The 14,879-nt window shown below is 40.9% G+C and overlaps 1 protein-coding gene across 1 annotated transcript in view; it reads left to right on the top strand.

Annotated features, from left to right (window-relative positions):
- The window catches only part of HECTD4 (HECT domain E3 ubiquitin protein ligase 4), a 130,755-nt gene that overhangs the window by 103,016 nt on the left and 12,860 nt on the right, over positions 1-14,879 (top strand). Inside the window, exons 55-69 of the mRNA XM_018569713.1 lie at positions 58-218; positions 839-1,020; positions 1,442-1,647; positions 1,975-2,105; positions 2,837-3,042; positions 3,562-3,741; positions 4,609-5,903; positions 6,883-7,090; positions 7,391-7,614; positions 7,917-8,068; positions 10,102-10,205; positions 10,291-10,414; positions 12,090-12,280; positions 12,457-12,603; positions 14,052-14,171. Coding sequence (XP_018425215.1) covers positions 58-218; positions 839-1,020; positions 1,442-1,647; positions 1,975-2,105; positions 2,837-3,042; positions 3,562-3,741; positions 4,609-5,903; positions 6,883-7,090; positions 7,391-7,614; positions 7,917-8,068; positions 10,102-10,205; positions 10,291-10,414; positions 12,090-12,280; positions 12,457-12,603; positions 14,052-14,171 — 3,631 coding nt within the window. The remainder of the gene's footprint in view (positions 1-57; positions 219-838; positions 1,021-1,441; positions 1,648-1,974; positions 2,106-2,836; positions 3,043-3,561; positions 3,742-4,608; positions 5,904-6,882; positions 7,091-7,390; positions 7,615-7,916; positions 8,069-10,101; positions 10,206-10,290; positions 10,415-12,089; positions 12,281-12,456; positions 12,604-14,051; positions 14,172-14,879) is intronic.

The following is a 14,879-nucleotide window of genomic DNA, read 5'->3' as shown; positions in this document are numbered from 1 at the left end:
AATGTACACATTGTTTTCATATTTGCATTGATTGCTGTTACTTCATGTGTTGTTCAGGTTAATGAGTTAGTACAAGTAGAGACATACCTCCGAAGTGAAGGAGTCCTGGTGCGTTATTGGTATCCCATAGACATGCTGGAGAGACCTCCTGTGGGGTACAGAAGAATGGCCACTAATGGCTTAGTGACTTTGGACAGCACAAACATCCAGATTCACAGGTAACCTAGCTGTGTGCTATCTGACTAGGACCTAGAAGTGTCAGGATAATAAGAAAGCTGATAATCATACATTGAAATCTGTACTGATGACTAGAAGTTGAACTCCTAGTGGAAGGAAAACTCTTTATCTATACATCAGCTGCTAATTGGAGCAAATTATTATTATTAATATTATTATTATTATTTTCTGTTGTTAAACTGGTTCATTTAATTGTTGTTGTTGTGCCACCCCTCTGTTTGGACTGCTTTTGAATATTCCTATAGATCAGAATTCTTTAGAGCTTTCTCCCTCAATGGACTATAGACAAAATAAGATTGTCTTCTTACTGTAAAATCCTTTTCTGGGAGTACATTGAGGGGCACAGCTCCCTCTCCTCATTTCCTTAATTCTGCTTGCTACAACTGACAGGTGTGAGGGGTTATGTCCTTAAAGTGCAGGCTTTTAATTTTTGGATTAGTGTCCATTTCTCCTGGAGGCAGCAGCATAACCTATGTATCCGAATTCTTCAGAGCTGTGTCCCTCAATGGACTCTGTAAAATTGATTTTTCGCTAATAATTTAATCCTATTTTTCAGGAGACAGAAATTGCAATGATGGGTACATTTCTTGTTTTTTTCCAGGGAGCTACTAAGATGTGAATCGTCTTTAGCTAGACTCTACTGTCGTGTTGCTTTACTCAACATCTTTGCACCAAAGTCCCCACACACTTTTACTCGCTTGTTCCACATTCCTGCCATCCGGGACATCACGCTGGAGCACCTACAGCTTCTATCAAATCAGCTTTTGACACCACCCCTTCCTGGTAACTACACTTATCTGATTCTTGAGGTTGTTTTTCCTAAATGGTACAGTGGAAACAAATTGAAATCTATATTTGCAGTATGGGACACCTCTCCTGTGAAGCTGAAAGTCTTTCTTCCCACTATGTCTCTATAAATATCGCCCTCCCTAAATGTAGAATGTCCCGACAGGCACTCTTTAGTATTCTTGTTAGCACTGTTGGGAGCTGATTTTGTAAAGCTTTCACACAGCGTATAGCTGTGCGAATGACATTTGCAGCACAATCCTGCCACTAGATGGAGCGATGTGCGACTGCATTATAAATCCGCCCCTTATTCTCTTATATTATTCTCATGTATAACCAAGTGAAACCGCTTGGCAAAGCATGCTGTAAATCTAGGTCATGTTCAGCTTTTATTCTATAAATCTTATTTGTTTTCCAGATGGGACTATCAGCTCCTTCTCTATACTTATAGCCCAGTCCTTACAACACTGTATCCATTCCCAGAGTTGCTCCACCACAGATCTCTTTTATCAGGGAAATGCTCATTCAATTCGAGAATGGCTTTGTGTCGCCATCACCAGGGCCCTACATCAAGGGGAAGATAGTCTTCTAGATCTTACTAAGCAGATCTGTTCCTTCTTACAGGTTGGTGTAAAGTTACATTTTTAATAGACTGTTTTTAACAATAATTATGTATATTATACATGTAGCATTATTGTGTACCTATTGTTTTTTTCATGTAGCATTATAATACATCATATTTCTAAAGGCCATGCCATGTGAATCCAATTTAAAGGCATTTTACACTGATTATCTTTTTTTTGTACCTGCTTAAGTTGATTACATTTTTATATAACAATGCAGATGTACAAAATTGTCTTCGGATGTGTCCAGAAATGACAGCTGGAGTTTGGTTGCATCACTTTGTGGTAATTTGCAGATTGCGGTACTGTTACCTTGTCTCTTTTTCAGCATGCACCAGAGCAGTTTCCATCAGAGGAATTCCCAGTCACTGAGTCCAAAGTCAGTGTGGATGTGAATTTTCCTGGAGCAGCCTTTGTTGTTGTGTCATGTAAAGAAAGCCAGTCTGGTTTCCGGAAAGAGTAAGTTATGTCTGAATTTCAGATTGGTGCTTTTCTGTTGACAGTAACTTTTTCTTTTTCGACCATTGAGGGAACCAGGAGATTATGTAACATTATACATCATTTTTGTGAAGTCTAAAATATTGTAATCCTGTATTTTAAAACAACACGTACTGTAAGACACCCTGTAACAACTTCCTTACAAGGGCATAGCTATACATTCTTAGAGGGCCTTAAATGACAACTGTACTTTTCCACATGCCTGCACAGTGAGCCCTCATAGGCTTGTATGGGCCCATCCCAGTACAGCCACATTAAAGTCAATGAGGGTTCACTGCAGGCCAACACCGAAAAGGACTTTCAGAAAATATATGGTTTTGGGGGGCTTTTACAAACGCTAGCAATAGAAAATGAAATCAATTGGAAAAATTGTAAACATGGTGCGGCCAGCTGAGTTTAAAAGCGTTCCGGAGGGCTTGGCAGCGAAAGGGTTAAGAGCTAAAGGTGAGCATGACTGGTCTAAGTGACCAGGCCTATATTAGGTAGAGCCTTCCTGTCTGCTCTAAAGACTTTTTTTTTCATCTCTCCTTCAACACTCAAATTACAATGAACCCTTTATATAGTACACTTTACACCTTAGATATGGGCTGAATGATACACTAATACTATTGTGGGTTCAGCTACTGTATATATATTTTATGTGACTCTGAATGTTGTTAATCATTTATGGTTTTCTTTTTTTTTTATTTTAGCTCTTCATTGTACAAAGCTCCCTGGGCTCGGGTCTTAGTGTATGGCCTCGGCCATAAAGTGAAAAGAAATGGGCAATTAAACTTGATAGAATCTGTTTGTTTTCCCCGTGATGCTTCTCCAAGTAATACAGGCCTGACCCCACCGCCAACCACCAACCAGTACCCAACTGCAATCATTCCAACCGACAAGATCCATGTCAAAATAGGTACTTGTTCCTTTTAAGACACGTTAGCTGAGAGAAGCAAGAGCAAATCATTTAATAAAAATCATGCCTGTGTTTATTCAGTCATCAATCACCATGTACTGTGTCCTTGACTCATAACCCTTGATCGACAGTCATGCTCAGTTGTTCGCATGTAACGGATATCTATAGTAGACAAGTTTATTCCTGTTCTCATTGTTCCATAATATTGGTATATAGCTCTGTATAATAGGGTTAGACATAATTACTAATTAATCTGTGGGCTGTAAGAAGATAGAAAGCACATGACAGTTAAGGGAGTTTCCACAGAATCTTACAAAAAAAAAGATCCATCTGTATGTTTGGATGCAGCTTACTTTGCATTATATTATAAAAGCCTGTGTTTAGCATTGTAAGGTAGATTTGATTAGGCTAATTGCCAGCATAGTCTATACAGGTCAACTACATGCCTTGATGTGGACTCTATTTATTGCTGTAATAATGATATAAAAATAAATCTTATTTGGAAATATTCTGTTCTAGGAGTGTCTCCATCTCCGGGAGCTGTGCTAGTTTTCCATTCTATGCCCCTGGAATTTCCACTTGCAATGGCTTTCACTGAGCAGCTCTTAACCTGGAAACTAGAGGAAGGAGATGAAAGGTCCGATGATGAGCTTGGCACGGTCCCACCCTCTGTTCTGCTCCAAGTGGTGGAACTTCTAGGTGATATGCTCATTTCTTTACACAGTAAAAGTCTTTATGTACCGCAATAAAAATCATTGAAATGTGTAGACTGTCATTGCTGTAATCTTTTTCAAATGCTGGATGCCTGGCTGTTATGTTATTAAAGGCTGCAGTACTTTCTGAGTCACCGAACAAGTGTGCAAGGCTAGAGGTTTGACATTCCTGTCAGCTTCGTGCTTTATACTAGATAATGCTTGTTCCAGGTCATTGCCTTAAAGTACTGACACCAAAGACAGCCAGAGAACTGACATCTTCAGAAGGAGATGGGAGTCTCTGCTCACAGTATAGTGTTTTCTTTACAACTCAACTCCTTCTAATAATTAGAATATTTGAAGGAAATGAGATGAAGGAAAATAAAAAAGAAAGTTTTATGCCGCGTGTGTTCCTGAGCACTGTGAGATGCATAGCTGTTGTTGCATTCACTGCAAAGGCATATTCTAGATGAATGCACATGACTATTCACTTGTACAGGGTCTGTCTAGCCTGAGAGGATGGTCCGCATGTAATGGCACGATTGCCTGTGGTTCAAGATAAATGAGATAAATGTGTCCAGGGACAATCCCCATCCCAAACCTCATGTAATTGTACCATGTACGATTGCAAGCAGACTGCCACTGACAGTTGTGACCGCTGCCACCCTGTCATTAAGTTGAATGGGCACACTAGGAATTCCTGCCACCAGAATCCATAGGTTTTTGCCGTAGAATCCCAGAACGCCCCATGTGAATGCAGTCTTGCCATCCTCCACATGCTCTCTTTTTAATTAAAATTCTAATTTCTGCTTATGTATAACTGGTTTCTAAAGATATGTTGTCTGTCTTTTTTTATCTGCATTGTTTCATTTAGCCAATTTACTGTGGACAACAGACCTGGCTGCTGTTATAAAGGAGCTTCTGTTTCATCTGCTGGCTGAACTGCTACGTAAAATTCATCACCTTGAGCAGAAAAAGAATCCTGCTGATCTGTCATCTTCCATAGCTCTGCAACTAAATCCATGCCTAGCAATGCTTATGGCTCTACAGACAGAGCTGCGCAAGTTGTATGATGAGGAGACTCAAAACTGGAGTTCAGGCAACGCTTGTAGTGGCACTGTACCTGGCATTACTGAACAAGGCAGGTTCTCCACTTACTTCCATGCTCTCATGGAGATTTGCCTTGCTGTGGCAGAAGTTACTCTTCCTATCAATATGAGCTCTGCAGTCAGTGTGATGTCCTCAACAAATGCTACAAACCTTAGTGACTCTTCTTCATCTTCATCATCATCTCCTGGTCAGACTCCTCAAAGTCCAAGCTTGCTCTCAAAGAGGAAGAAAGTCAAGATCAAACGTGACAAGGCATCCTCGGCCAAACGCACAACTTCACGTGGAGCAGAGAGTGACCCAGCCTTGCTTAGTATGGGAGGAAGCAAGCCAGAGGACATGTTATGGTTCCACAGAGCCTTGACTCTGCTAATGATTCTCAGGCATCTTACAAGTAAAGATCCCCAAGGCTTGGGGGTCACCAGTGATGCCATAGCAGATGCCAGTCAGGCACTAGTGGGTTCCACCGCCCATAGCCGCTTGCTTGTTATTTCAGGGATCCCCACTCACCTAGAAGAGTCTGTTGTGAGAGGGGCTATTCGGAAAGCATGCAATGCCCATGGGGGTGTGTTTAAAGATGAAATTTATATTCCCCTTCAAGATGTGGAAACTCCAAAACCAAAAGACAAAATTGAAGGAGCTGAATGCAAAACAGAGGCAGAGAAAACAGCCACAATGCCAAACTCTGATAACATGGACATTAGCAGTTCCAGCAGTGTGACCCCTGCAGTTAGTGTCAGTGCCTCTGCTTCCACAAGCCAGGCTTCATTGTGCAGCTCGCAGGGCGTTTCCCAAACCCCCAGTGAGACATCTGTAGAACAGCTTCCTCCAGAACTCGCGGTGCCACAAAGCCTTTTAGAGCCACATGCAATATCCAGCCAGGAGAGTTTAGACCTTTCCATATGCAGTACGGGAAGCATGGGCAGTTTGGGCAGCCTTGTGGAGCAACTTGACAATGTAGAGGTATCCTCCATACCTGATGTAGGCTCCATGTTTACAGCCAGTTCGCTGGATAACCATACAGCCGTGTCTCGACCAATCAAGGGATTTGCAGTTGTGGAGGTAAATTCTTTATATTCTTCTAGTAATTTTTTTAAGGTGTGCATTGCCAGCATTGGCTTTAGTAAAGAAAAATAAAACCAAAACATAACTCCACTTAAATTCAGGCACAGGCTCAAAGCATGGCTGATCTTGGAGACAACCAGTATCAAAAGCTAACCTCAGGATTACAATGGAACCCAGTGTGTTTTTTCTGGCATTATTTATTTATTTTGTTCTGTTATTGTACTTTAATCTTAAAACAATGTTTGACATGGTTTCCACAGATTTAGCTGTACCATGCCAGCTGTAAAATGCATTAACATTTACTTACATTTGTTTAAAATGTTACCAGTATACTATATTTGTGGGGTTTTTTCTTATTGTTTAGCTCTCAGATTGAAAGGTAGAAGGGTCAAGTGGTATAATTTGTCCAGGCCCTCCTACAGTTGGGTACAACCTTAATGGCTGCCCTAAAAACTTTTTGGCTAACTCCAATGCTCAGAGTTTTATCAGTCTTTACACAGTACAGATTACTCCCCAGATGTGGGATGAATGGCACACCACTCGATTATACATAGATCAGTAAATTAGCTGGCATTTACCAAACAGCAGGCATTCTTGTTAAATGGCTACTTTTGGATAGAGTGAGGAAAAGTTAGAACTATTGCTATTTGTGGCCCAAGTATCGAGATTTGATCCCCATTTCCTTCACTGCTGCAGCCTGTCAGAGGGTAGTAAAGTGGGGTTGGTAAAGACTGGACATTTCTCAGTTTTTATTGTTATGCTGGACTTTTTGGGGGGGGATATATAGATATATCATTTTAAGTATGCATGTATATCACAGGGAGGTGAGTGTAAGTACTTAATGTTCTTGCACAGATCATTTGCAAAGCTGCAAATTTACCTTGGAAAGTTTTGGCTAGCATTATGTCTTCATATGTTTGTGCAATTAGAATGTCTTACATCAACTAAAAACGTTCACACTTCATTTCCATTGTAGGTGCGTTCTAAAGCCAAAATTGAGAAAATCCGAGCAAGCTTATTTAATAGCAGTGATCTGATTGGTTTGTCAAGTCTGGATGGTGAAGATGAGCTTATGGAAATGTCTACAGAGGAAATATTGACAGTCTCCACAGTAAACCAGAGTTTGTTTGATACCCAGGGAATTCCAGGCTTGGGAGATTACTTCACTGACAAAACCCTGAAAGGTGAACAAGCACAGTGATTTAATATATTACCATAGTTTAAAGGGCACTTGTGGATTACAGCGTACTGTCAGTATCAGTAGATCCACTATTGTGTTTACAGTCTGTGAAACCAGCCAACTATCGCTGTTTGTTCTGCACTCCCTTCTTTCTATTTGCTTTGTTGTCCACTATTTTATCCCTGCATGCCAGTGTAACCCCGAAACGTTCTGGGCAATTTTGGGTTATACAATTACAGGTTAGTCTTTTTTTAAACTGCTTTTGCAATTGAAAACAAAAAACACTTGCTTTATCATTTCATAGGTGACAAGTTGGTCCCAGAAGCTCGAGATGTTCTCACAGAAATATTCAAGAGTTGCATTCATGCTGAACAAATGCTCAGCCTGACTCCTGCCAAATTCATCAAGGTATCGGATATTTATCTGAGCAAAGAGCAAATCAATTCTCAGACACCAGGAAACCTTCTACATACATTCTTCACCAACGTTCGCCCCCCCAAGAAACTCCTGGAAGATCAGCTTACACAGGTAATAGTTTCCAGCTCCACAATAGTGTTCTTCTAAATTGTATATGCATGATCTAGTTTCTACATATATAGGATAGGTAAAAAGAGGGGGGAAAAACAACAGAAATCTAAATTTAGCTGGAAAATGTTTTCAGGTTTGAACTTGGTGTATAATTTCCCACGAAGACATAATTAAATTAGGATGTGTCATTACTAAACAATCATGGAGGTGACGCTTTCTGGTGGAAAACTCATTACTCTGTTTTTTATGTTATTTGTTTTCATACATTATTGGTGTAACCAATTTCCCTTTTTTGGCTGTAGATCTTGAGAAAATATGGAATTGCTAAACCAAAGTTTGATAAAAGCAAATACAGTAAAACAGGGAAGGAGCAGCATCCAGTAAAGGTTGTGAGCACTAAGCGCCCAGTCAGCAAACCTTCCACTAAGGAGAAAGCTGTGTTTAATAGTGTTCGGTAAGTATGATAGCATCTCCCTTTCTCTACTCCATCACCTACTGATCTTGCTAGACCAGTGGGAGTCTGTAAGGATCTTGGTATGTATACATGGCACTGGGTCTTTGCTCAGAGGATGGAACCCATGCATTATGGGTTGGTGTTGGGCTGCCTGCAAATACAGTTGTGGGTTTGCTAAGACTAAAGCCCCTGCCTTGTGTTTTTGGACTTTGCGGGGTCTTATAAGCTTTCTGGGTTCGATCTCGTTTCCAAGTAGAAAATTTGATGAGACTGTTTAAATACTTAAAGGTCCATGTTTCATGTTACACCCATATTCTGCGTGAAACATGGTCACATTGCAACTCCTTTTGAATTCAAAATGGATTTAAACGTCAAACTTCTGTTTCTTCCTGTGCCCCAAATTCTGTTGGGGTGGTTTCCCTCACTTCCTGTCCTTTAGATCAGTGGTTCTCAACCTGTGTAGCCTCAACCTGTGTAGCCTGTGTAGCCTTGGTCATTAAGTCATGACCCAAGTTGCACTGCAATGGAACTTACAGCATTGCGGTACAGATCCACCCAGTCTCCCTATCTTATGAGAACTGGAGCGTATCCTCAGCCTGGGGATGTGACATCACTCCGGTCCAGGCACCTCTACAGGGCACGCAAGGAAGCTGTAAGCAATGGACATATGGATGAAGCTCCCTCGCAGCCATAGCCCAATCCCATCCCACCTCAAGCTGACACTGAACAAGGGGTCGCCACCCACTTTTGGGTCATGACCCACCAGTTGAAAACCAAGGCTTTAGATGATATTGTGACCAGCACAGAATTGTGTGTAGGGGGAATCACCAGTATATTATGAGGTTATCATGCCTATCTATTGCTGTCTCTGTCCATATTGGTGAATTTGTCTTATTTTCCAGTCTTGGTGACAATGTTGTCAATAGGGTAGAAGGTAAGGGGAAATTGTCAAATAAAGGCCTCAGAACAATAAATCGGTGATGAAGATTTTAACCTCCTCCACCCATCTACTACTGAAGAAAAATGTTTTGGCTGGAGACATACTTTAATGTTTTTGAGTTAACTAAGCAGATGAATTATGTTATATATAAAGATCTAGGCAGAAAAATCATTTTATAGAGGTTAATGCTACTCACCAGGGTAGGCATGCTTTTCCCATGCTTTAGTTTTAGTCACTGACTGTACCTCCTGCCTGTCCAGATCTATGTAGTCTTTTGCAGATTGCAGGATGTGGAGAGGTGTTTTGGAGAACATGTATACCTGGTGCTAGGCAAGACCACTAAATGTATTTTTAGAGACTGCAAACTCCTAAAAATGGTTCATCTGGGTGTGATGAGAAACATAGTAAAAGTGCGCTTATTCTTTATAAAGATAAGACTACAGTGTGGTTCAGAAAGCAGTAGCCCCTGGCTACTAAAATTAATTAGTTTGTTATAGGTTCATTCTTATTAAAGGAGAACTGTGGAGAGAGTGAAATGCACTCATCCCCACAGTTAGAGCCGGCATTTGATTCTGCAGATGTCCCACGTCGGCTCTATAGATCGAGAACTGAGCAGTCACGAAGCACTAATCGTTCAGTTCAAGATCTTCTCCCTGCAGAGCGTGCTGACTGTCGGCCATCACCCCTGCGGGGATTTCTCCCTCCCCTCTCCTTTTCTCCAGTGCTGACGGGAGGGACAGACTGAGGAGGAAGGGTACAGCTGGCTCTGGCTTTAGAGAGGCAGAGCCAATTGTCAATCATGTAGCGGGGTGGATCCCAACTGAAGCGTGGCTCTGCACTGGCAGCATATAGTGGCTAGTGGCTGAGTTTTGGATCACAGGAGGACATTAGTAAATGTCCTTTTGTGACCCAAAAGAGAACGAACACCAAAAAATGTTTAAACGAACTATGGCCAAACATTTATCTTACTAAATTAAATATGTCAAAAAGTATCCACATTTGTCTGTATTTTTCAGCAGTGATTGAAATTCAAGGCTTATCTATAGAATATGTGCATATGTTTGATTGTGCATGTGTGTTTTCACATCCAAAGAACTGCTCTCAGTGAGAAGAAGCCCATTGTAAAGCCAAAGTCTCCAGAGAAGAGTCGGCCAGATGAGAAGGACAATGACAAATCTCCCACAAAGAAACAAGAAAGTATGTCTGTTATTTAGGACTGCATTTGCTTTCTTTACTGTTTCCCCTTATACTGTAGTGTAATGTCTGCACATCACATTTTCAGTTGCAGAGGAAAAGTACCTGACACTAGAAGGTTTCCACAAATTTGTGGTTGACAAAGCTAAGCAGGACATCCGAAGCATCTGGAGAGGTATTCTGGCCTGTGGCTATGACCTACACTTTGAAAGGTATGGACATATTCCTGTACGAGCGAAAAAGATCATTTTTACACCTGGGATTGAGATTGTTGGTGTCTGATAAATAGGTCAACAACAATGGAATAATGCACTTACAGTTTTACTGCATATCTCATAAATCTTACAAAATACCAACTTGCAGAATCTACTGGGTTTATCACTGTATTTCGGTTTGACTCTAATGGGCTAATTTAAAACAGAGAATGATAATGACTTATCTGCTCTGTTTTGTACTGTTGCACTATGTACACCATGGCCCATCTCATTCATAGATATTGTGCCACAGTGTAAAGCCCCATGGAGTTTGCTCAGTAGACCTGTCAGTCATTTACTGTGCTCTGTGAGCTTCTGGATCCCAAAGCAAGTGGGCAGCAGGGCACATTTTGTAAATGCATAAATGACCCCTTAAATATTTCTGCCTATGACAAGTCACTCCACCTTTATACGGTGTAGTTCACTCTGCTTCACGCAGATCTTTAACTGTTTCACCACTGCTTAGAGGACCTCTGCAGTAGAAAGTGACTAGACTTTCCATTTATCTGCATGAGGCTGGGTCTTTCTTTTTCACTCCTTGCAGTCCCATTCTGCAAGTCCAGCCCTTAGGAGTTCTGTGTAGCCTGCTGCAAAAGCAGCCCAGTGGAGTACTTCAGATCAAGTCAGCTGCAGTCTTGTATGGAGCCACTCGGCATACACAGCTTACATTGGAGACACACACACAGTCAAATTTTGTCTTGGATATGACAACAGCTGTGTAGCTTGAGTGGCTACCTGATTTAACCTCCCCGGCGGTATGATATTTAATTTTTTTAATGTCATTTTTCGGTCTATTTTTTTTTCGAATGTTTTTCGTCTTTGTCGTTTTTTTCAATTTATTTTTTTAAATATCCCGCCGGTTCCGCCCCCCTGCGACGCGTATGCTCGCAAGCGACGGAACACGGAAGCTGGCATCGGCCGCTGAACACAGCACGGCTCGAGGGACAAGGTAAGTAAATGCTATGCAGCTTTCCCGAGTGTAGCTCGGGGTTACCGCTTATGGTATGGAGAAGTAACCCCGAGCTACACTCGGGAATACCGCCAGGGAGGTTAATTTAGGTTCAATGGATTGTTTTGGCAGAACTTTCATACTAAGTATTTGATTCATTTTGGTAATCTGACCAATAACATCTGAAAGAAATTTAGAAGTGTGCTCACAATTTTTAAAACTAGCCTGGCTGAGTGACAGGACTTACTCGCTGAGCTCTCCCAGAGCCAAATGTCCCCACCGGGTGCTTTTTAGGTGCAAGCAGCCAAGACACAGTTAAACAGTCGGTCTACTTAAAACTGATGTTTCTGTATTTTGTAGATACTGGAGAATCATTTTACTGAACAGCTTACTGTGCATTAAAGGGACCATGGTGCTGAGGTATATGTACACGAGTAACCCTAGCTCAGGACATTTGTTTGCTCTTCTAATGATTTATAGGGTCTAATCGTGGGGTCTTTTTTTGTGCCTAGCTTGTGCTAGACGCAAAAGTACCTGTTTAAAGACTGACTCTAGGAATTTAAAAACCTTACCCTTGCCATGGGGCTACCTCTAACAGGTATTCTAACAGTGTATGGACAGTTTTACAGTAGATATAATCACCTAGGTGCTGTAGAAGTAATTAATCTTCTGTTTCCTCTCCAGGTGTGCCTGCACTGACACCCGCCATGCCCAGAAATCCAGCAGAAAATGGGCCCTTGAAATGGATGTTGCATTGGTTCAATATATCAACCGTCTTTGCCGTCATCTAGCCATAACACCTGCCCGGTTACATCCTCATGAGGCCTATTTGGACACTTCAGACACTGCTGATCCCAGGGTGTCCTGTCTGTTGAGTAAGAGATACCGTTGTGTGTATTTCAGAAAAGATGGATCTGTAATTATTGAAATTATGTGATTGTCTGTGACAATGAAATATCTAATGCACCCATACCAAGTTTATACCAGTTAAGATGGTTAAGTCTCTAATGCTCTGTTTTGTTTTCTAATGCTGCTTTCTTCTATTATTCAGATGTCCCCATAGAAAGTCTGCGGCTCCGATTTGCCCTCCTTCAGTCACTGAACACAACCTTAGAAACCTTTTTCCTGCCACTTGTGGAACTACGACAAACAGAAATGTACTCGCACAGTATTTCTGCTCTACTACAACAAGTAAAAGGTTTGTAGAAGTGTCTTTTCCTTTTTTTGTGTTTTTGTTTTTATTTTATTTTTTAAGTGGGACTAGCCGTTTAAATGTTCTGTGACATCCTTGAGAAAAGGATCAGGTTATTGTATATAATCTTGACAATTTGTATTCATTTATTAAAAGCCTAGTTTCTCTCTTATCCATTGAGGGACAAAGGAAAACCTTCGGGTTATACTACCACAAACAGGAGGATTGGACACTGGCAAAAAAAATCATTTGCAGGCAGCCCAGGGTAACCCTCTTACTCCCAACATTCCTTAGTTAAGTTCCTGCTACATTTCTGCAGAGCATGTCTCAGTATGCAGCTATCCATATTGCTCTTTACCCTTCTTGACTTTGGATTTCTGTACGCAGACCCCCATGGGTGGGGGTAGCCTGGAATGTGAATGCCACATTGTGACACTCTCCAGACATTCATGTAATGGTAAAAGTTGCCTTGGAATGCTTTCAATGTCAAGAGGTGTGGCATTGCCTAAATGTGTGCCCTGTCCCTCAAAACTCACTTTGTGAGTAGGCACAGGGAGCTACTCCATTTTTGGAACCACTAAATGCCTTTAAAGTTTCCTTTCTGACAGTTTTACAACTAATGGGATTAACACTGCAGGATTAAACGCTGATGTCATCCACGGGGTGTCCACAAACTTCAGGATCAGTCTGTAGCTTCTGCCAACACTGTCCTTAGTGTAACCTGCTGACCAAGTATAAGGATATTATAAACTGTCTCATAACTGGAAATGATCCCTGGATAATATAGTGCTTCTTAAGCTCAACAGATTCCAATATTGTGATTTCCATGGCTGGGACTGCAAGGTTTTACATAACCGCTCATGGACAATCCTCAAGTCAATCACAGGAGGGCAAGATGACCTTTTTTAAGGGATTTCACTAATAAAAATCATTTTTGTAAACTAGTGTTCGGTTTTTCTTTCGTATTATCCTTTTTTTCCCCTTGCTATTACCTTTCTAGGGAAGCCTATCTGAGAAAATATTTACTCCATCATCACTGACCTTCTGAAAATGCTGGTTGCCTGGCTGTTACGCTTATCCTTTGTCTTAAATGTTTTAAGTGGTTTACCAAGGGAAATGCAAAGATTAGAAATTCTGACTTTGCTGGCTGCATATCTGTTCTACATCAATACTCAACAACTATTCAGCAATAAAAGCCCGGCAATAGCAACCTTTGGATGTCTTTTATGACAGGTTTTATCAGTATGGAGCTTGTAATACATTTTTAGTTTTGCTTTACTTTGGAATAGCTGTACCAAGGTGCATTGTTATCCTGAAATCTTATTGTACATTCATTTATATGTTTGCAGGAGCAAAAATATAGATTGTTGGCAACTAAATCAATATTTAGAAGCAGTTTGAATTATAAGTTGTGGGTTCATTTTCTTTCTTTCTTTCTTTCTTTCTCGATATAGGACTGATCTTCTATGATACAAAAGTGACGGTGATGAATCGTGTGTTGAACGCAACTGTGCAGAGGACAGCTGACCACGCAGCTCCAGAGATCAGCCTGGATCCACTGGAAATTGTTGGAGGTCAGACCACTGAACCTTTTTACTGAAATATAGCTTGTTGCCCAAAATCATTCAAGCTATTTATTTGTGTATACTGGTTTTTCCTCACTGTTCCTTGTGGACATTATACTGGACTATGTGCCTTGCCCGTAGGAGGGTGAACACTTAAAAATAATGATCTTGCCATATAGCCTAAAACCCAAGGGCGTATAGATACTAGGGATCATTCAGGTTCAGTCCTTCCTTGGTATTTTTTTTTTTCCTGACATTATTTTGTAGCGCGACTTCCACTCAAAAATCGCTCAAATATGAAGCTCAATGTAGCTCTTCTAATGCATTTCAATGGAGATTTTTATTTTGTTGTAGATCAGTGTGAATGGGGTCTTTGGGGTCAAATCTTAAATGCACCTAGCTCCATCCAGCAGCCTCCCGGGTTACTCAGACCAAAAGATGACTGAGGGAATATGTCTGACGTTTCTCATTTATCCAGATCATCATATAGATCGTATCATTAGTCACAGTCAACTGGATTTGTTCTGTATTGTTGATGATGTTTTGCTATTCATCCAAATAGCTTCTTTAGCCTCAATGAGTGTCGGTAACATACACCAACATTTATTAAATACATTAAGCATTACAGAACAAGTCCAGTTCACTAAAACTAACCACTATTCGCTTACCTGAGAGGGAGGGAATACTCCATAGCCATATATATATATATATATATAT

This window comes from Nanorana parkeri, unplaced genomic scaffold, assembly GCF_000935625.1.
Source record: "Nanorana parkeri isolate BGI_ZX_2015 unplaced genomic scaffold, ASM93562v1 scaffold1381, whole genome shotgun sequence".
Taxonomy (NCBI): domain Eukaryota; kingdom Metazoa; phylum Chordata; class Amphibia; order Anura; family Dicroglossidae; genus Nanorana; species Nanorana parkeri.
Note: the sequence above shows the minus strand (reverse complement) of the source record. Positions and strands in the feature narration are given on the sequence as shown.